At 29.6% G+C, this 22,981-nt stretch overlaps 2 protein-coding genes across 2 annotated transcripts; one reads left to right on the top strand and one right to left on the bottom strand.

The window, feature by feature from the left end:
- Positions 1 to 5,646: 5,646 nt before the first annotated feature.
- Positions 5,647 to 9,540, bottom strand: LOC145598523 (putative purine permease 4). The gene is made up of 2 exons (XM_081654891.1): positions 8,789 to 9,540; positions 5,647 to 6,438 (listed from the first exon to the last, which is right to left on the bottom strand). Exons 1-2 carry the CDS (start codon positions 9,481 to 9,483, stop codon positions 5,979 to 5,981), a joined length of 1,155 nt encoding a protein of 384 aa, XP_081511017.1. The 5' UTR covers positions 9,484 to 9,540; the 3' UTR covers positions 5,647 to 5,978.
- Positions 9,541 to 19,437: 9,897 nt separating this feature from the next.
- Positions 19,438 to 22,001, top strand: LOC145598781 (remorin-like). Its single transcript, XM_081655171.1, has 5 exons — positions 19,438 to 19,739; positions 20,237 to 20,314; positions 20,433 to 20,520; positions 21,018 to 21,099; positions 21,563 to 22,001. Exons 1-5 carry the CDS (start codon positions 19,592 to 19,594, stop codon positions 21,755 to 21,757), a joined length of 591 nt encoding a protein of 196 aa, XP_081511297.1. The 5' UTR covers positions 19,438 to 19,591; the 3' UTR covers positions 21,758 to 22,001.
- Positions 22,002 to 22,981: the final 980 nt, after the last annotated feature.

The raw sequence follows: 22,981 nt of genomic DNA, 5'->3' as shown, positions 1-22,981 counted from the left end.
TACCAGTAACTTGAAAAGGTTACGAAAAGTCTTTTTTTTTTTTGGAGTTTTTGACAAAATATTTTTTAAAATAATTTGTTACAATATATGTGGTTTTGATTTTCCTAAAAAAAATATAAAATAAAAAATAATTTATTAATTAATTATTTTTTATTTTTTTTATTTTTATTTTTATTTTTTATTTTTTTTGTGAAAGAGAGGGGCAAGCCCCAGTAGTTTTGATATGTCAAACTTTGATATTATATAAAGAATCATATTAATCAAAAGCTAAATTTGATGCTTGAAACCTAATTTACATATTCTATCATATACTCCCTCCGTCCCTGAAAGAACGATTTATTGGGTTGATTACGCCGGTATTAAGAAAATTAAATAAAAAGAAGTAAAAGTATATTGAAAATATAAATTTACATGGGGTTTGTAAAAAAATAGAGAGTGAAAGTACTCCCTCCGTCCCCTTTTGATAGTCCCTTATTGGCAAATTTTAGTGCCAAAATGTTCACCCCATTTGCTTTTTCCAACAACCATAAATATTAATTTTTTTACCAAACTTTCCTCCAATTTGCAACAATACTTGTGCAAATTTATATTTCCCATGTAAATTTTGTTTTTCCATGTACTTTTATTACTTTCTCTCTCTACTTTTTTGCATACCCAATGTCAATTTACTTTTTCAATGTAACTATTCTTATTTGTGTTTATTAATTCCCGTGAAAAATGCCCATAAGAGACTATCAAAAGGGGACAGAAGTAGTAATAAATTTACATGGAAAATCAAATTTTTATATGGGGAAGCTAATTTTGCACAAATATTGTTGCAAATTGGTGGGTGTTTTAATGCAAATGGATCATTGTTTTTGAGATTAAAATTAGGCTAAATGGGTCGTTCATTCGGGGACGAAGGTAGTACAAAAACTATTCAACTTGAAGGAACATTTATAAATTAAGTTTGGGACCAATAGCGATTCTTAGATTACAAGGCCCCATCAGGAAGTTCTGAATAATGTCTACTAGGCCCCCGTACTCTTAATTGGTGGCCTTACTTGATCAAGTAGAGCCCGTGTATGTATATTGATTGGGCCATTTTGTCCATTTACCACAATTCATTAGCCACACACCAAAAAAAAAAAAAAAAATCTCTATTTTCTTTTAAATTGATCACTTTTACTTCTGCATTTTATCTTTACTAACTGATGTTTTTTTTTTTTTTTAAAAAAAAAAAAACTACGGAATAATATTTAATAATGTATATAATTGTTATAATGTAACATGTTATATACTTGTATTAATCACCTCGTTTTATTTATTTAACTGTTTACAATTTTAATCAAACCAATAATTACTGTCTTACAGATAGTAAATGGTGGATGCATTAGTCAAATTGATACATTCAAAAGACATAAGATAGAGTATTCTCCATAAACCGGGATTTACATCAAATCAAATGTAATGTATTAATCCTGAACAAGCAATATTTTTGCCAAAAATTTATAAGCCATTTGTCGTCTATTTGAAGATTGAAATTGGCATATACGAAGTATATTTTATTTTTTTTATTGAAGAGAAGACTTATATAATAGTTATATATTCATTGTAACTTTAACATGTTATATAGCTTTTACCGTAATAATTTTATTAAAACGAATTCATGAACACTTATATATATATATATAAAGGGGAGTTTTTTCCCAAGTTTTTAGACAGCCACATAGGATTTAATTTTCTTAGCGTGCCATGTAGGATTATAAATTTAAGTTGTAGCCAATTAAATAAAACACTATTAATTTCTTTTACAATTAAATAATTCAAAGGCCACGTAAGCAAAATTGACGAATGAGATTTTAAAGTTTAAATTAATTAAATACAAAATATTATCGATAAGAAATTTTATCTAATATTTTAAAATTAATATAATAACAATTTTAATCGTATAAATGTAAAATATATTTTTTAAAAAATACAAACAAACCGTGCATCGCACGGACTTCATCTAGTATTTTATATAGAGTAGTCACTCCGTATAGCATTAGTTGATGGTACAACAGAAGAAGCCATGCAACGCGTTAAGATGAAGCAATTGATAGACTTTAACCTTCAAATCATGCATAAATGAAGCAAAGAAGAACACATGTAGAAAACTATGTAAAAAAGGTTGAATGTAGTTCATAATGGTACGACATCATGCCTGATAATCGGTCATCAGTGCTAGACTGCTAGTATAGTTGTTAAGCCGTTTACACTGTTGAATTTAGCTGTCAATTTTTTTTACTATCACTTTTATGAATAATAATCGTCTGAGATATTACACCATAAATGTTTTTTTTTTTTTTTGAGGGGATACCATTAATGTTAGATCGATGTTCTTACACTTGCTAAAAAAGATTAGAAAGTTTGTTGCTATATGCAGATTTTGCTCATCAAATAAGGGCATGTTCTAGTAAAGTACGGAATATTTCTTTATTTAAAAATTTAATTTATATTTTTTTATTGAATTAAAATTAAAGTATATTATTCTTGTCAAAAAAAAACAAAGTGTATTATTAAAATTAAATAATTTTTGCTAAACTTAATTTATTTAATTCACTAACTTTTATTAAGTAAAAATAAGCAATTAAAGTTCACAATAAGTTGAGAAATTTAATTTGTAGGACAAGAACATGTATCATTATCTCTAGTCATGAATCCAGATAATCTATATGCTCCGATAGCCGTGAATTAAAGTCATAGTTAAATTTCGTTATGTCATACTCATATATGACACATATAATGTTTATTTGCATGGCTTTACTTGAAAGTTGTCACATTTTCTAAAACTGTATTAATTTAAAAGCAAATAGAACAATATGGCCGTTCAAAAATTAAGCGATTGGCACATTAAGGGCCTGTTCTCATTGATTGAACTCAGCTGAACTGAATTGAAAAGAACTGAACTGAACTGAAATGAATATTTTATAAGAGAAGGAAATTAGGAGTTGAGCTGAACTGAACTGAACTGAACTGATGAGCTGAGCTGAGCTGAACTGAACTGAATTTCAATTTCAACGTAAGAGAACAGGGCCTAAGTACATAATAATGCTTAACATGGTGAGCTATGATGGAGTATATGGTTAACCAGTTAAGGGCAGAGTTGGGGTCGGGGGGGGGGGGGGGAATGTAGCTTTACAACATCAACAAGGATTGGCTCCGGTGGCTACCAAGGAATGCACAGTATGGTTATTGACGGGATTATTAGTCTTGACTATGGTGTTTAATTTGTTCTACGTAAAAATGACTATTAAGGGCTATCACTTTACTTTCGTATTTACTATACTATACATAAGATCATACTAATATTCATCAATTTCACCCAATTCAAAAAAAAAAAGTTAACAAAATTGATAACGATCAGACAAACAATAAGGTCAATGAAGGAAGTATGAAATTGGTTAGTTTATTTAGTTAAGGAATATGTGTTCATGTAAATGTGAATAGATTAGCCTAAAAGGGCTAAAACCCTAGTTAGTCTTTTATTTGTAGTCAAAAGCCATTAAACTTGTTCATCCATAAAGTCCGTAAACCTGTGAAACAACTTTAGTCACAAGGGGGATGATCACTTTGAAAAGCCAAGCTTGTTTGCCTTTTGTTTTTAGATCACATGTATGATATTGTATAGTATGCTTGATTACTTGTGTAGTTAGTTGTATGACTGTAAAAGTGTAAATACTTTGTATAATTGTGCCAAAGCTAAGTTAGACATCTTAATAAAGGATTGAAATTATTATCACTCCATTTTTTAATATTTATATCACTTTGACTAATATGTGCCGTGATTTTTACTAATAACCGTGATTTTTACCATCACTAATAGTTTATGTCCTTAAATATTAAAGTGGTGGCAAAAAAAATTTTAAAAGAATTTAAAGAGGAAAATTAAAATTTAAAATTATTGAACGAAGTTAATTAAATCAAAACTGTATTTTTAAAGGTGGTAAAAGTTATAATAATAATAACAGTCGACTTGAGATCAAATTTAGGATCCCTTTATAAAAATCAATTTGAAATGAAATTAAATTATGCCCTAAATCGGGCAGGTCGGCCAAGTTAGCTATAGTTACCATTTTGGGATTATTTGGCAGTCTTTGCTAGTCATTTATGCCCCATTTCTGTAAAATTATTAAATTAAGTTTGGTTCAGAAAAATAAATGCAGTTTAATTAGTAAAAATCAATGGCTTTACAGAATATATGTAATAAAAAAACAGCAAAAATAATATTAATTTAGTCAAAATAATTTTCATTTCAGTTTAATTAATTTCATTTCTATAAATAATTTAAGTTCAGTAGAATTAATTTAAGCTTAGCAAAAGTAATTTCAATTTAATAAAAATGATTTCAGTTCAACGATTACTACTACACAGTCTTTAAAACAATAAGGGTGTATTGGTGGACAGCATACCATGTCAATTTCCCATTTTAAAGATCGCAACTACTAACTACGAGTACATTTTTGGGGAAAACTATAAACTACGTGCATTTATTTTTGAGATACATTAGAGTTGAGGAAATTTTTTTCTCTATTTCTCTATAATTGAGTTTTCGATGGGACAATTTCTTTGTACTCCTTTTCACATGGATAGAAATCCTCAACATACAAATAAAAAGTTCTAAAACCTTACACAAATTAATTTACCCCACATTCCATCATATTAGGCAAGTTACACCAATTAATTTTTCATGCTTTATATCGAATATGATTTTTTAATTGGTAAAAGCTGACGAGCGTCTCTGAAACGTTAAATAAGAGAACTAAATGTGGAAATACAATTTAAATATTTTAACAAGAATTTATACAATTTTAGAGATGATAGTAACTCATCATTCACACTCATCAATTGCTATACACTACATCAACAACGTCACCACAATATTATAAATTCCCCGGCCAACTCTAGCCAAAAATGCACTGTAAGTCTATAATTACATGAAGTTGAGTTTCATTATATTGTGAGAGCGACGCATGAAGCAACTTTGATCGAAATTGAAGAGCTAAACACTCTATTTTTACCGCAAACTATCCCATTAATATTCGCGGTAGGAATTGGTTACGTGTGTGTTAGGGTTCTATATCTAATGTCCAAATCATGTTTGCTCCCATGAAAATAGATAGCTTGTGAAGTGAAGCCAATTCACTTATCAAAATATTGTTTTAATTTGGTATTATTTAGGCATTGCACGTATCTTCTTGAGTATATAATTCATCATTTTGTTAATCTAACGTTAAAGCAAGTTGTAAATTATATATGAGTAGGAGACATTCGCATTTATGGAAACTAGTGGAAAATCCTAGTCCTAATCCAATTTATCAATTAATTGGTTACGTCCTTGTCACATTGCCTATCTAAGTAGCATATACATTATACAAGTACTATGTAAGTGTGATCTTAGTAGACTTAGTTATAGTTGATTCATATTCAATATTTGCATGTATTAAGGTTAGTTAGCGTGGATTACAGCATGTATTAATTGGCCTATACATTTACAATAAGAACCGTGCACTCGCAGTGAATAAGTTAGAAAAGAGTCTAGCACATTACACATTAATTTCTAAAAGCATATCGTATAATCTTTTTACCCTGGACGCATGTTTATTAACCATTAAAAGGGCAATGTGATCGTATTTAGCCTTATTATGAGAATTTTGATAATGCTTTAGAATTACTACTTTTGTTTACTTAACTTATACGAATAAATAAATAAATAAATAAAAATTAAAAAAAAATAAAGAAGAAGAAGAGATAAATCCCATTTTAAAACACAATGCACCAATGCTGATAGTAAGTGTTCCACCCATTGACACATTTCCATTTAAAGTACATACATTTTGTAATTACAAAATAAACTTTGTATTATTGTTTTGTTTTTTATAACAAGTAAGATGTATGTAACACTATACCATTGTTTTTGCTAGCTAGGCTTATTTCAAAAGATAACAAAACTAAATTCAATGTTCATCAACTAAAATTTGGGTCATCTCTTTTGCACGATTTTTCTCATCAAACCCTCCTTTTTCCCTATCAACATACAACCCATACACGTAGGAGCAAAACCCCCATGCACATATCACGGTGGACACAGCTTTAGGGCCACTGAAGTTGTCCCCGTACACTAAGACCCCGCCGATCACGTTCAACCCTAGGAGGGCGGTCATGCACACGCCACCCGTTAACGAGGTGGTCAGAAACACCATCCCCGCGGTGCCCATGAAGCACACTTGCCAACTTATTATGTTACCCATTACGGTTAGCCAGTACATATTATGACCTAGGTCGTATTCGACCATGCTCTCCCTCTTCATCTCTTTGAAACCACCAGCCGCTGCCATTGCTATGGTGGCTATCACCGTTGTTGTAAACTCCATCACAAATTGCATCTCTACCACCATTTCATAGCAATACACCTCCCTATGTAAAGAACAATATATGTGTAGCGTTACATAAATTGTTTAATAATATTAGAAAATAAGATAAATGATAAATGAAAAAAATGCTGATTATTTTTTTATTTTTTATTTTAATGTTATTACGGTCTTCATGGATTTAATTACAAATTAAAACTAGACTTATAAAAGTTGCATATGATTTTGACTATGCTAGCATAAATGAGAGATTTCATGTGATGCGATAGTCATTAGTCAATTAGTCATGCAAATGGATGTAGTTGAAAACTTTCATTGACTCATACTAATTCTTTATAAAATTAAAATATAATTATTCGTATGTAATATGTATGTTAATGTTATTATTGAAAAATAAAAACTCTAAAATAAAAATATAAACTGTAAGTAGGAAAAAAAGAAACATTATTATATAGACGGATCATAAATAATAATTGTGAGAAATAAGAATTAAATAAGAGTGCTAATGTATTTCGAACTATTCTCGTTACATTTTTGTTTTTGTTTTTGTTTTTTTTGTTTTTATTTTTTTTTTTTCTTTTCCAAACAACGTAACAAGTAATAAGAAGTTAATGAATTACCACGTCATCCACTAATTCTTATTTTCGCTTTAATTACCAAAACTCTCCGTGTATATGTAGAATGGACTCTTTTATTTTAAAAGCATGTAGAATGGACTTTGCAAATACTTTACTTTATCAAATGCAAAATTGTCTTTTTCTCCAAACATACAAAAAATTAAAAAATGAATAATAAACAAAAAATGAAAAAAAAACAAAATTAAAAACAACAACAATAAAAAGTAAAAGGTGAATTTGTAAAGATCTGTGTACAATTGCTCTAGGCACTTAGCTAGTTACCTTGTCATTCCAATCTTTGTTTTTTTTTTTTAACTTTTTTTTTTTGGAAATTCTGACATTTCGTGAGTTTTGGTAAAATCTATAAGTAGATGAAATTGGTACTATCCTACGAGTAAAATTTGCTATATCCAAATAGATTCCAAAAAACCTTTTTTTATTTTTAGTTTCAAATGGATTAATTAACTTGAAAAGGAATACAAACTAACACAAAACATGTGATTTACCGGCTCTTTTCAAAAAAAAAAAAAAAACAAAAAGAAATTTTTCTACCCATTATTGGATCGATTTGAAGAAAGATTTAAGCAATTATTTATCCATAATTGGAATGTGGCTATGTCACTTTCATTCTCTTTCTTGTCTCGAGCGTAATACGTTGTTGGAATAAAATGTGGATAGCACAATTATTAAATCAAGCTAAGAAGCGATCATTAGAAATTCTATAAATTGTTTTTAAAAGACATACTAATAGATTGCATTCTTTTACTTTCATTTTTTTTTTTGAAAGAATTTATATTGCATTCTTTTAATTGATCTTCAATAAAAATATATATATATATATATATATATATATATATATATATATATATATATATATATATATATATATATATATATATATATATATATATATATATATATATATATATACGGATGCATTGGTTTGACTATTTACACTATTCACTAACTTTGACCACTTTTATGTACGAATATATATACAGTCAAGAAAATTATCATTTTCTTTGAAAAAATGATAAATAATGTCATTATTTTAATTGTTTTGATTACATCTCAATGCATATTTATGTACGAGTATAAAATCAAAGACACATAGGGTCAAAAGATTTTTATGAACCATGTGAAAATTCAAACTGATGTATCTATAGAAAAACAGAGGAAGCATAAGCTTTTTAATAGATGTTTACTCATTTTAAAGTTAATTCCAAATTTCAGTTACTTCAAAACAGTTTAAGTTGACCCTTGTCACAAAACACATGATGTTTTGTTACAATACATTTAAATAAAATATGTATAGAGAATTTATGAGTTACAAACAAGGGAATATTTTTGTAGGGACTATTAAAAAATTAAACAAGGGACTATTTTTTATAGGGATTTGGAAAAAAATAGTTAGAAGTTTTTTTTTAAAAAAAATTATAAATAAATTAAGCAAAAAAAGTTATCGAATGTCACCTAGTTTATAATAATTGCTCCAATAATAAGTTTAATGTTACCTAGTTTATAATACTACCCCAATGAATGTCACCTACTTTATAATAATTGCCCCAATAATAATTTTAATTACCAAATAATTTTCCCCTCTAATAATTCTCCTAAGATAACAATCTTGAATGCAATTAATGCACTATGTTTCAAAAAAAAAAAAAAGCAATTAATGCACTATAATGTATCAAAAAATGGAGACAGATTTTTACACACAAATTAAAGAGTATACGTAATTGATTCATAAAATTAAGACGACATGGAAAAAAAATGTACCTATAAATTTTCTCCATGAGAGGAAGATAAAGAGAGAAGAGCAATCCGGCAGCAATGGTACAAAAATAGCCAATAAAATACATGCGCTTGGTGACACCCTCGGGACGATCATGGCTCGAAATTAAAGCTAATAAAACTGAACTTATGGTTAATAAAATCACACAATTTAAGTTGTTAAAGGTGATTTTTTGCTTAACAATAAGGCACGATAAGATTAATGTGAACACGAGTTGAGAAGATAAAAGCAAGGAAGATGTTGAAACCGGCAAATAAGAAGTGCCCCAAGAAATTAAAAAATTGTTTAGGAAAAATAAAACTCCAATTATCATAGAGAGGAGAATTAATCTTTTTGTAAATTTTTTGAAGGGTTTTCTAGGGCTTAATTTAAATATGTAAGGGAGAAATATAGGGATGATAAGGAAGGGAAAGCCGGCACATTGGACCCAAGTTGAGACCCACCGGCTTGAGCCATTGTGGATGAAATAAAATTTGGCTAAGAGTGAGGCGGCCAAGGAGCCTACAAAGAGTAACATATAGTTGAAGACTAGTAGCACCATGTAACGCTTTGTTGTTTTTTGGGACGACGATGGTGAGGATGACATGATTGGCATGATTTTGTCGGTGGTGGTGGAAGGTTGTGGTGGTGGAGCTTGGTGGATTGGGGACATTTTTTTGGGTTGAGAGGAAGGAGTCATTATGAAATGGAGAAGGATAAAATTTTTGGTTTTGTTGAAAGAAAGAAATGAAGGGCTTGTTGAAATGTTGTAACTTTTTGGGTTTTTAAAAGTGTATGTCTTGTGAGTAGTGGACAATTTGTGTGAATGTAGCTGTGTATTGGTGCATGTCTTGTGAGTTTGTTGTGAGGACTAAAAGGTAAGCGAATTTGTTTCTCTTTTAAAAAGATTTTCAGGATACTAATAAATCACCCTTTTTTTAAAAAAAAAAAATAAAAAAAAAAAAAAATCAATAATTATATAGATAACAGTAAAAACTTAGTTAATAATACTCTCAAAATGATTTAATAATATCTTCTTAAATGTAATTTATCTTTATTTAATTACTATCAATGAGCTCTTTTTTAAAAAAACATGAAAAATCAGTCATGAATCATTCATTTTTCTCATTTCAGAATAACCAATTTTTGAGTTGAGGGGTTAGTGTGTTTTTTTTTTTTTTTTTTTTTTTTTTTTTTTTTGAATGGTGAGGGGTTAGTTCAAAAAAAAAGTACAGATTTCTTTCAAATTAAAAAAAAAAAGTACAGAGTAATTATTTTGAAGATCAAGATTATTAGAGGTTTTTGTTTATGATATATATATATATATATATATATATATATATATATATATATATATATTTTGAAAGATTTGTTTATGATAATTTTATTCAGTTTATAGCTATTGATGAGTGTCATGAGGGGTGCTCCAAATGGTTACTTTTGGTGATCTTTGCCTAATGAAGAATAAATGGTTTGATGATGATTATACAAGTTTGTGATTGCATGAAATTAATTCATTTTTGATAATATAAAAATAAAAAAAAATAATAAAAAAACCTTTAAAATTATGCATGTGTGATTCTTTATATATATATATATATATATATATATATATATATATATATATATATATATATATATATATATATATAAAATTTGAAATTTATTATATTAATTAATATTCATACTTAGCCTAATAATTTCGTAATTATAACAATATAACAAATTATTTGTCAAAATTATACAAGTAGATACTACGGGCCTATTCATATTTACTGAATTGAGCTGAACTGAACTGAACTGAACTGATTGGAACTGAACTGAACTGAACTGATTGGAACTGAACTGAACTGAACTGAATTGAGCTGAAATGAATATTTTATGTGAGAGAGAAATTAAGAGCTGAACTGAACTGAACTGAACTGATTGGAGCTGAACTGAACTGAACTGAACTGAAATTAAGTAAATGTGAACAGGCTCTACATGTAAGCTTACTAAGGGTCTGTTCACATTTACTTAATTCCAGTTCAGTTTAGTTCCAATCAGTTCAGTTCAGTTCAGCTTCAATCAGTTCAGTTCAGTTTCGTTCAATTCAGCTCCTAATTTCCTTTTCTCATAAAATATTCATTTCAGCTCAGTTCAGTTCAGCTCCAATCAGTTCAGTTCAGCTCAGTTCAGTAAATGTGAACGGGCCCTAAGAGCATCTCCAATGGTTTTTTAGGGCATTTTCTTTTCAGCTTAATCTCAGTTTAGTTTAGTTCAGCTTCAATTAGTTCAGTTCCTAATTTCTCTCATAATATGTTCATTTCAGCTAAGTTCAGTTCAATAAATGTGAATGGGCCCTAAAGGTACTTGCAAATTTTAAAAGTATCAAATCAGTAGCTTGACCGTTGAAACAAAATTGGCAGAGTTGCTTCATTGAGTAGTACTGCTCAATTGAGCAATACTGCTTGAAATTTTGGAGCAATTTTATTTTTAAAAAAAGAAGATTAGAAGATGATATTGCATATTAATTTATACCAATCGAAATACTACTGTGTGAGATAAAATAGTTTGGCCTGCAAATTGCTTGTAATTCGTAAGTTCGTATATCTTTCGGTTTTTATTGGATCCATCTCCATCACACTCTTTTTTTTTTTTTTTTTTTTTTTTTTTTTTTGGAAGAAAACTTTTTTTTTGAACATTTTAAGTTTTTTTAATCATAAATTGTTTTATTACTGTAATATTTTTGGTGGTCCCTCCATTTCACTTTATTAGTCCCATTTGAAATCAATCGCGCACATAAAATAAGAAAAGGAGAAATCCTAATAAACTGGAATTTGATTGCAGCTATGTAATTAATGTTTTGTATTTTTCATGTATTATTTATGGGAATTGGCTATAATTGTCTATAACAAATCTTAATTGGAATAATTTGTCATGTCAGCAATCCACTAGCACATATATTAACCAATCAGAATTATATGACTCTTTAAACAACCAATTAGATTAACTATTCACAAATTATGAATATATTCCATATGTGTATATCATTTTGAAACCAAAATAGTATATGGGACTAACAAAGTAAAATGTAAGGAGTATTATTTGTAGACTAAAATGTAAACATATTATTTAAACAAATATTCACAATTCATCAACTATCCAATAATTATACAAGTAGTAAGAAAAAAAAATTATTATCCAATAATTTTAATAAAATATTAAACATAAAAAAAATAAAATAAGCAAGCTACAAGGTATTGTTACTATTGTAGCCAACCAATGTGGAAAGCTTTTTATTTTATTTTATTTATTTATTTTATTATTCTTTTTATTTTATTTATTTATTTATTTTCTTTATTTTTTTGAAGCATGGAATTTTGTAGCTTGCAACCCTTGTAGTTTAAAAATCTAATGTGGCAAGACAAGCTACAATATGTTGTAGCTTGACATTGGAGATGCTCTAAATGTCTTATTTTACTCTTTGGTGGTCTAGTGCATCTAATTAAGGTTGGGAAAAAAAATAAAAAGTGAGCATAAATAAGGCTTTTGGATTTTTTTTTCTTTTTTTTTTTTTTTGGTTGGGTGACTTGTGGAAGTTATGTATACATAGGGAGTAATATCATTCGGTATTAAATAAGTGTACATAGTAAAATGAAAAGTAGTTTTATGTTGGTTTGGATTAAAGTCCAATCCAATCCAATCTTATTTGAATTCAAATTATACTGTTTTGAAATATTGAGTCCAATTTTATCCAAAGATGTACCAACTTCTATTTGATCCACCAAATTTAAGTTTGGTAATTTGGATTCAATAGAAAATTCAAATTGAAATTACCTTATAATTACCAATTGTTTTCGATAATGTGATAAAAAAAATAATAAAAAGAATCACAATGTAGCTCAATATCGTCCATCCCACAAACTCAAAATGACTTAAAAGCTAATATACGATCTTGAGGAATAAATATAAATTGTTCGACAATAACACTTTGTAAATTATAAAATTATCCATTTAAAAGAAAGTGAGACAACTAATGCGTCCAAAGAAAAATTAAAAAAAAAAAGCAAGAGAAGAAATGTATGTTTATAAAACACAAATTCTTAATTAAGATGGACTTCTATTAACTTATCGTACAACGAGTTAAAGTTACTCTAAAAGCTACCAGTAAAGGGATTAAAGTTAACATTAAACCTATTAAAGTTGCCCTCAAACTGAATGAACGTCTTAAAATAAAAATAACATAAGCTCGTCTTATAGAAATATAATGAACCAAAAACAAAGCTCAATTATTTTGGTGTATTTGACTTTAATCCTCTCAAGCCAATTCGATGTGAAACTCTGATTTTCCAAAAAAATAAAAATGTCAATCCAATTCAATCTGATTTATTTTTAAAATCAATAATTTTTTTTCTTTTAAATAAATGGTACATATAAGTTAGTTTATCAAATTTAAGAGCGTATTGCTCCTCAAGCAAATTTTCGTGCGGATAGCTTGGCTGATATGTTTTCCTTGTTGGCTTATATATTTCATGTATTAGCTGATGTGTTTTATCTGTTGGCTAATATGATTTATGTGTTGGCTAATATATATATAACTACATCTAGTTTAAATAACTTAATTAGAAGCAACAGCTATGTAGGAAGTTGTCACTACGATGATCAAGCCATGAAATTGATTGACCTTTATTATTACTATTAGTTACTTGTTTGCCACTTGATGACGACGACGACGACGTCTCCGAGCACCTCCCTGACCTCGACCGCGACCTCGACCCCTCCGCTGCCGCCGCAGCCCTTCTCTCTATTCTTCTCTTAATCACATACTCTTCCGGAATAAACACATCCATTATATTATAGTTTCTTGGAAAAAATTAAAATTAACCACTTATTTGTAGTAGTAAAAAGAACGTACAATGTGCTTATCTGCTTAACTCACTAATTTAATGCAGCAGCAGCTATTTGTACAGTAACACAACTTAACGTAGAATTTATGCCTAATTAATTAGGCAATGACATCAAAAAGTAAGGAAATTTTGTGTAATTAGTTAATGAAGAGAATAAAGGTAGGATGACATATATATATATATATAGAAGGGTGTATGAAGAGAATGAAACTGTGGGTTATAAAACAGGCAAAGTCATGGTTTTTGGTGCAATAAAATGTACTCGAGATTAACGAAAGTGGTGTGAATTTATTTCTGTTGGCAAAGTGTATGTCTAACACCTGGTTTTTATGGAAATGATATAACAATGGAGGAAATTTCATGCTATATTGTTAAAATAAAGGAACAAGCCTAATTTAATAAGACAAAATGTAACGTGGTGCATACATGACTTGCAATGATGAAGGAAATTTCTCTTTCTTGTCACATTTTTTTGTTAGTCATGGTCTCATGGAGTACATTTTTCATGAATTCGAATATGATTACCTAGTTCTCATTTTAAATACTACCTCTGTTACATATTATTTGCAATGATTAAAGAGGGAGTATTTAATTTAGTCACTCCAAAGTGCAACAAAACTTAGCAGGGATTGTGGAACTCGGCCCAATCCATCATAATTGTACATGAGCTACTAACATGAACGCTTTGGGCTAATAAAGGACATGAAACCAGTTTCTTTTGGGCTGGAAAATTATCGGTCTTTGGGCTCTTATTATCACTTGAGACACCAAAATTCAGCTAGGAATGAAAAACAAGTTTAGGTCGTTAAGTAAAATGATTTGGAAATACAAGTTTAGGTCCTTTAATATAACGGTTGTGTTTGGTGAAAAGCTTAAAGTTGAAATTGATTGTGTTAACAGATTTTGACTAACTAATTGTATTAACTAATTTAATTAATTTATTTTATTAATTGATTGTATTAACTAATTTAATTTATTTATTTTATTAACTGATTGTATAAAAGTGTTTGGTAAATAGCTGATTGTTAAAACTTGTTTGGTTGATTATGTAAAATGATTAATGATATAATTGTGGGGGTTGGTAGTTGAAATAGAATTTTAAATTAAATGGGGGTATGTATAAGTGTCATTTCACCTTAAAATATTGAATAAGCTAATGAAAAAGCTTCTAAGAGGAGCTTTTTGAAAAAGCTAATGAAATAGGCTTTTCACCAAACACTTTAAATTCGTCTTGTCAAAAATAAAAAATAAAAACACTTTAAATTAATTCATTTAATAGTCAATAAGCTAATGTTGGTCAAATAAGCTATTAATCTAACACAACTAATAAAATTTCTAGTTTCTAGTTATTATATTTTAAAATCATTACTATATTATTTTAACAAAGAAATTACTAATATATGTAATAGAGAAAATGTATAGTTCAAAGTTGCAACTAATATGTAATAGAGAAAATATATTTCAGAGTCTATTAAAAAAATATATATTTCAAAGTCTATTAAAAAAAATATATTTCAAAGTTGCAACTAATATGTAATAGAGAAAATATGTTAATTTTGAAAATTGATAGTACACATTTTCTAGTTTCCACATTTATGTTTTTTTTATAAACAATAACAAACAAACCCTAGTTTACAATAATTTATAGGAAATTTTGACAATTACCACCTTCTGTTATGTCCATCAATTACCACCTTCTATTTTTTTTTTTTTTTTTTTTTGAAAATTACCACCTTTTATTTTCAAAAACATCAAAAGTTACCACCTTCTTGCCCCCCAACTACCACGTGACGTCATTTTGGGCTCATTCTTTCCCTTCCCTCCCTATTTCCCTCACATTTCTCATTCCTATTTGGATTATCATCTCCCCTTTCACTTTTTTTTCCCCCAAACCACCAATAATTGTTCGTCAATTTTGATTTGGAGGAGTGAATTGAAGTGTTTTTTATTGTTTAGGGGAAAAAAAGTGAAAGGGGGGATGAGAATCGAGTTAGGAATGAGAAATGTGAGGGAAATAAGGAGGAAATGGAACAAATGAGCCCAAAATGACGTCACGTGGTAGTTAGGGGGCAAGAAGGTGGTAACTTTTGATTTTTTGAAAATAGTAGGTGGTAATTTTCAAAAAAAAAAAAAAAAATAGAAGGTGGTAATTGCTAAAATGGACATAAAAAAAGGTGGTAATTGTCAAAATTTCCTAATTTATGATATAGAGTTAAAGAATTGAATGACATTCTACGCGTGACCCAATTAATGATTCAATGAACTAAGACAACCAAAAAAGTAATGGAATTAGCAGTTTTGGAGGCTGAGAGGTACAAGTGTTATACTAATTGAAAGACTAACATCCTTGTATTAAGGAAATCAAAATGGTCAGTTAGTCAGTTACCCTTTTCTCCGAGGTTGTTAGTTACCTCAAACTTAGCAAAATTCTCTACTTGCTAATCCAAAAACTCAGTAGCTCTGCTGATTTTAAAGTTGTATTTTATTTATTAGTGCTGTAAAGTTACATTTAGTCATGTAATACTGTAATATACCAATTGGCTGTTGGTGTAGTGGTGATTGAGACTACACTTGGTAGGGAGTACCCGTGTACGATCCCCCGCAACAACAATTGGGAGGGGACTGGAACCTAACCACCAAGAACTGATCCCCAAATCCGGATTAGACCAAGGGGTGAACTGGGTAGAACACCAAAAAAAAAAAAAAAAGTAATACGGTAATACCGCATTAGTACTGTAAAACGATCTATAATGACATACAGTCTAATAAAAATGGTAGAATGGTTTATCTGATAGGATAAAATAATCTTAATTTTGCTCCATCCGCCGAAATTAATCCCAACTTCCGTTTATTTCTTATCACTCCCAACTTTGCACCCTATTAATTTTTATCATCACCCCCAACCTGTCATCTAACCTAATATGACAGGTTACTAGACACTTGTCAGAGTATAATTGGCTTAAAAACAAAAACGAAAACAACCCAAAAACCACCCATGCCCAGCTTGCTGCCACCACGACCACCCCAACCCCTTTCCCCCCTAGAGCGGCGGCAGCCGCCCAGTCCTCCTTCCTCTCCCCTAGTGTCGACGCTTTGCTAAACCACCTCGCCTTTCCCCTTCGCTCACCATGAAATCCATGAAACCCACCAACCTCCAATTCCCGCATCCCTAAACCGTCCGAGACGAAACCCATTTCCCTAAACGACCACAAAATCAGCCACTAACGGCCGAAATTGGCCGATTAAGGGTTGAAATTAACCATTCAGCCCCAACATCGGCCGATTTTGGCCATTTTGTGGCCAATTTTGGTGGTCGATTTTGGGAGGGTTTTTTTTTTGGTGAGGAAACGACCGTTTAGGGTTGGGATTGGTTTTCCGGTAGTGGTGGGCTAGGAAGGGAGTGAGTGTGGTGGCTGGGCTGCGTGTGGGAAGGGTGTGCATCAAAGGTGGGGCAGGTGCTGTGCTGCCGGTGGTAGTGGTGTGGTGGTTGGGTTAGTTTTAGAATTTTTTTTTTTTTTACATTTTTCTTTTGTTTTTATTTTCTCTTTTTTTTCAACCAATTAAATATTGATATATGTGCAAAAAAAAAAAAAAAAACTAATTCACAAATGTTAACCTGATTACCAGTTAAAGGTCATACGTATAAAGTTGGGAGCGATAGAGAATAATCGAAAGTTGGGCTTAATATTGGTGGACGAAGCAAAGTTGGGATTAATGGTGACAATTTTTCTAATATTTTAATACTACTTACATTTTGAATAGAAAAGAGTAATATTAAAGTTGTCGATATTTAGAATTAGGCTGGAACATTGACGACAATACAAGTGATCATTGCTCGCTGAAACATCCAATACACACGCCCCCCTCGCTCCTCATTCAATTGTCTGAGGCTATTTTGAACTAGCGTCCTTTTTCTAATATTTATAGTATGGTCACTAGTGTCTATGCTGTTATTTTATTTTTAAAAAATACAATTATATTAGTAAAACTTGGTTCTACCGGCAGATATCAATGTCGGTAAATATCTATAAGAATCAAGTAAATCATAGAGCTTCCAAAATATAAAAAGTAACTTAATTTCAAACATCCCAAACTATAATATAATCTATAAAAGTGAAACGGATGGAGTATTCATTAGCAATCGCTCTTACAAAAGTAGCCAAAGTTATAGGTTATAGTCGTGCCATCTTTATCAACAAGAAGAAAGTAAGCTACTCCAGTACTTTCCAAGTGAAAAGAAGAATCCTTAAAGAGCTTTTTTTAGGTGGCCAAATGGAGAAACACTATTGGAATATCAACAACTCAAAAAAGCAACTAATTAGCCAGTGAATCTATAATTAGTTTTCTTAATTACTCAATTAATTGTGTGGACATAATAGAGTAGAGTGTAAAGTAGAAAGAGGTCATTCGCCACCCATAAATGGGACCTACTAATTTGGGCCTTCGGATATGGTCAAAGACAGGCCACATACGATTTTTGATTGATTATTTTTTCATAAAAAACCTTTAAGGGAACTTATTCTTTGGATATAGAATCCAATGGGACACATTTACATTACTTTCTCTTTTTCCCCTTTATTTTTTAAAGAAAAATAATAATATTGAAAAATTAAGAGGGACACATTTTAGAATTTTATATCTTTCACATTTTACAAGCTTTGATGTATAATATATGGAGCCGACATGCTTTTTTTTTTTTTCTTATAAAAATAAAAATAATAATAATAAAAAAAAAATCTTTCCCTATTTTCTTTTGGAGAGAGTGAGGTAAACATGCTCTTGAGGTTTACTATGTTGACTTCTATTTACCATAACTTATCCCCCTAATCCCTAATAAACTTTGTATAAGGTAAGTTAAGTGTGTAATCTGTTCACCTATTGTAAAGTAAATTGTAGGGCTAATTAGATATAATCGAACGAAGTTCATTAAGTTTAAACAATAAGATGAAAGTTTAAGATAAACGAGTATGATTACATTTGATAAGTTTAGATAAAATTAGGTGAATCGAATGCACCTTACGAAAAATAGAGAGTGCAAATAAAATTAGCTTAGTTGATTTAAATTTTAGGATGTGGTATCCAAAACCCTGAGATCGAATCTCATTTATATCATTTTCTTCCTTTTTCTTATATAAAGCATGCTACTAATTAAATTGTAGTAATGCCAATAGTATGTATCGTACTATTGTCATGTTAATATAGTGGCAATTAAATTTATAAATGACCCTGGTTAAAATCGATATATTTTTATTTGATAACAACTCTAAAAGTGAGTCAACTAATACTCCAATCAAAGAGTTTCTTATTCGAAAACAACCATCGTGCCCAAACCAAACAACTTATTTGCCACCCAACCACCCCAAAACCCTCCTAGAAGTCCTAGTTGGAGTTACCATTAAAAGAAGATTATTTCCATGAAAGTCAAGATTCTATGGAACAAACATAACAAACCTATAACAAATACTACCTCCGTTAATTATTATGTGCAACTTTGGGGTATTATTTGTGAGATATAAAATATTTCAAAATTGCACATAATAATTAACAGAGGTAGTAGTACTAGTCTTCATGCTATTTTAAACACAGTATCCAACACAACTCATACCTACACACAATACAACAGAAAAGAACAAAATAATAATTTTTATAATAAAAAAGATGAAATTTTAATAATTTCAAAAATAAAAATAAAATAGTTTGGTAAATATCAGCTGTATCTTTGATATGCTCTCCTGGCACATCATACAATAAGTTATTATTAAAATATCCTATAATTTCAACCTGCCCTCCACCTCTCTTTATCATCTCCTCTGTTTCTCTTTCTCTCCTACCACTCTCATTTCATTTCTTTCTGGAATTTTCTTCAATTTTCAACAAAAAAAAAAACCATATTTTTTGTAACCAAGAAAAACAGAAAAAATGGGTGAAGAAGAACAAAAGAAAGTAGAAGAAGTGAAAACACAAACTGTTGAAGAAACATCAAAAGATGTCAGTGAAGAAAAGAGTGTGATTCCTGTTGTTTCTGATCACAAAGATTCTGACTCCAAGCCTCCACCTGCTGATGAAAGTAATTTTTTTTTCTCTAACCCATATATTTTTTTTCATTGATTAATTTTTTTTGTTAATTTTAGTGATAAAATTGTGAGGTTTGGATTAGTTTAGTTCAATTTTCTTGCAGTATTTAGCCATTGGTTAATTTTTTGTTAATTTTAGTGAAAATTTTGTGAGGTTTGGATTAGTTTAGTTTAGTTTTCTTACAATATTTAGCCTTTGATTAATTGATTACTCATTTTTGCTTAATTTGAAGTGATTTTGGTTTCTAAATGTTAGTTATTTTGGTTTAAATGCTTACTTATTTCAGCATAAAGTTCTTTTAATTTGAAGAATTTTGTAGTTTCTAAGCTTTTTAAGCTAAATATTTTGAATGGTTGAATTAGTTTAATACAAATAATCAATTTAGCTTTAGCCCCTAGTTTTATTTAATTAATTGATTTTTTGTAATTTTGTTGATAAAATAAAGTAATTTTGGTGTCAAAAAGTGATTAATTTTGGTAATTATGGCAGAGGCTATTGTACCTGTAACAACACCTCCACCAGCTCCAGCACCTGAGAAAAAACCTTCAGGAGGTTCAATTGACAGAGGTAATTTACAATATTTTTTATTGCTCTTTTAAAATTTTGGTTACAAAATTATTCTGTATTTTTTTTTTATATTGAAATTAAAATAAACTGAATTATAATTAATCCTTGTAAAATTCAGATGTTGTGATGGCAAAGGTTGAAGAAGACAAGAAATTGGCCCTTGTCAAAGCATGGGAAGAAAGTGAAAAATCCAAGGCTGAAAACAAGTATGTATTTTCTCTTATTGTATCTGCTAACCATACTTTTGTTTTCTAGTTTTTATTTATGTAAATAATAACCTCCATAATTCTAGTACATCAGTTGGACTGTTAGAGGGTGATTAATATAGGTATATTAGATTATTAATTGTAGAACGGTATTTCTAACGAGTCTCCATAGGTAGTTATTATGGTTTATTTACATTAGAAATATCTTATATATTGAATACGGAGTATGATGGAACTTAACAAGTGGTCATGGGCACATTTTAGAAAATCGATACGAGTGTTAAGATCATAGATTATCTACTAAGCAATAGTTTGATGAATTCTTTTGACAACTTGTATAGTTGTATTTATCATGCTTTAGTTGCAAGTTCTGTGAATTTGTCAACTTTATGTGAATTGTTAATCATATTTGAAGTAATCTTAACTTATGAAAGTGGAATTGCCAGAATTATATGCTTTGAGAAAGATGATTAAACTGATGTGTTTTTAATATACAGGGCATGCAAAAAGCTGTCAGATGTAGAAGCTTGGGAAAAGAGCAAGAAAGCTACATTAGAAGCTGAACTCAGACATATGGAGGTACTTCAAATCTTACCTTTACATGTATAGATGTTTTGTTAATAATACTTCGAGTTCTGAAACACTCGGCCAGTCTAAAAATAATAGTTGCATTATGTCAACACCTTTTTACTCTCTCGGCCAGTCTAAAAATAATAGTTGCATTATGTCAACACCTTTTTACTCGAATACCTTTAGTCGTATTATTATTTGAGACGGATGAAGTATTCCTAAAAACCTTGTAATGAAACGGGAAAAACTGATGATAGTCGCATTATATCAACACAAGTTTACTCGAATACCCTTTAGTCATATTATCAACTGAGACGGAAGGAGTATTCCTGATAATCTTGTAATGAAACAGGAAAAACTGATGTTAAGTCAAATTATATCAGCACCCTTAACTCGAATACCCTTTAGTCATATCATTATTAATATTTTGAGACGGAAGGAGTAATAGTGAAACTCGTGTGTAATGAAACAGGAAAAGTTGGAGAAAAAGAAGGCAGAGTATGCAGAGAAAATGAAGAATAAGGTGGCAGAAGTGCACAAATTAGCAGAAGAAAAGAGGGCAATGATTGAAGCCCAGAAAGGAGAAGAGCTACTTAAAGCAGAAGAATGTGCAGCTAAATTCCGTGTTACTGGCCAAATACCAAAGAAATTTCTTGGCTGCTTTTAGTTGCTGCTTTACTAATTAATTCTAGTACAAAAAAATGAAAGTAATTGTGTAATTTATTTATTTTTATAAGTCCTTTTTTTTTTTCAATTGTTTGGGTGTCTGGATTTGGTTTGTCAATGTGTACAGTGAAGATTTTGTCTGGTGTGGTTAATTACTTATCAGTAAATTATGCTCAGTGTTTGACTGTTTGCAACTTTGCACATTATTATGGGTAATTTTTTATCTTCTTTGTTTATTGGTTTCACTTATGAATTTGTTGTTTTTATTTTATCTTTTTTTTTTTTCAATTTTTAAAGAAAGGTGGGGCTAAAATTCAGGCCCCATTTTTGAAAAAAACAGATACCAACTACCAAGTGATATTTCTGTCAATTTTTTAGGGAAAAAGTGAATATTTGAAAGGGTGTAAAATTTGATACAGTATGTTTTGCCGACATAGCCGTTTAGAAAACAAATGTTGTGCCAACAATATCATTAGAGGTAGGGCTAACCTTCTCCTAATTGTTCTCCCACCATCCAAAATTCACTAACTTTCAACTCTTACTACTGAGTTTAAGAAAAAACACAACCATGATATAAAAGAAAATAAGAAAACTCCCCAGAAGTTTCTAATTACTTCTTTTGTTTCTTTTAACTTGTTTCACATTTTATTTTACAAGTCAATATATTATTTAAAACTCTAATTTTTTTTAATTATCAATTAGTAAAAATACAAAAATTACATATTGTAATATCATTATAAAATTATAATAGTACTAATTGAGGTGAATCTAATAAAATATCACATGACTTTTTGTTCTTAAAACTTAACTACAGTAGTAATCATCAAATTTAGTCAAGGTGAAGTATGTGAATAATGTATAAGTTTAAGTGTTGTAAGTAAATTAACGTAGGACGTAATTCATTGACTTTAAATATAATCAATTTGTTTAACATCTACAAAAGAAACATATCAATAGATATCAACTATCTTAACTGATTAATGACTTCAAGGGTAGTATAGAAGACCTTGGATCGAATCTTCTCTACATTATTGCGCTAATATAAAGATTAGCTCATGTATAGCAGTATTAATCTAATGATTATTCTCTTGCCAATTCCTTTATTATTGTCTTACAAATCAGACAAGTCTCAAGAGTATTACACGACATCATTACATTTCCTAAATTGAGGCTGGTTCGTTTCAATAGATAGTGATCAATCCTAAATCATGTCACGCATAAACTA

The sequence above is a fragment of the Chenopodium album genome, chromosome 20, assembly GCF_948465745.1.
Source record: "Chenopodium album chromosome 20, dcCheAlbu1.1, whole genome shotgun sequence".
Classification (NCBI taxonomy): domain Eukaryota; kingdom Viridiplantae; phylum Streptophyta; class Magnoliopsida; order Caryophyllales; family Amaranthaceae; genus Chenopodium; species Chenopodium album.
This window is presented reverse-complemented; position numbering and strand designations above follow the sequence as displayed.

Excerpts from the sequence above, each read along its gene's own strand:
- LOC145598781 (XM_081655171.1), top strand. The coding sequence starts at position 19,592 with ATGGGTGAAGAAGAACAAAAGAAAGTAGAAGAAGTGAAAACACAAACT. Across the intron at positions 20,315-20,432 it reads AGGAGGTTCAATTGACAGAG|ATGTTGTGATGGCAAAGGTT; the intron begins GTAATTTACAAT and ends TGTAAAATTCAG. Across the intron at positions 21,100-21,562 it reads CTGAACTCAGACATATGGAG|GAAAAGTTGGAGAAAAAGAA; the intron begins GTACTTCAAATC and ends GTAATGAAACAG.
- LOC145598523 (XM_081654891.1), bottom strand. The coding sequence starts at position 9,483 with ATGACTCCTTCCTCTCAACCCAAAAAAATGTCCCCAATCCACCAAGCT. Across the intron at positions 6,439-8,788 it reads CTCATGGAGAAAATTTATAG|GGAGGTGTATTGCTATGAAA; the intron begins GTACATTTTTTT and ends TTCTTTACATAG.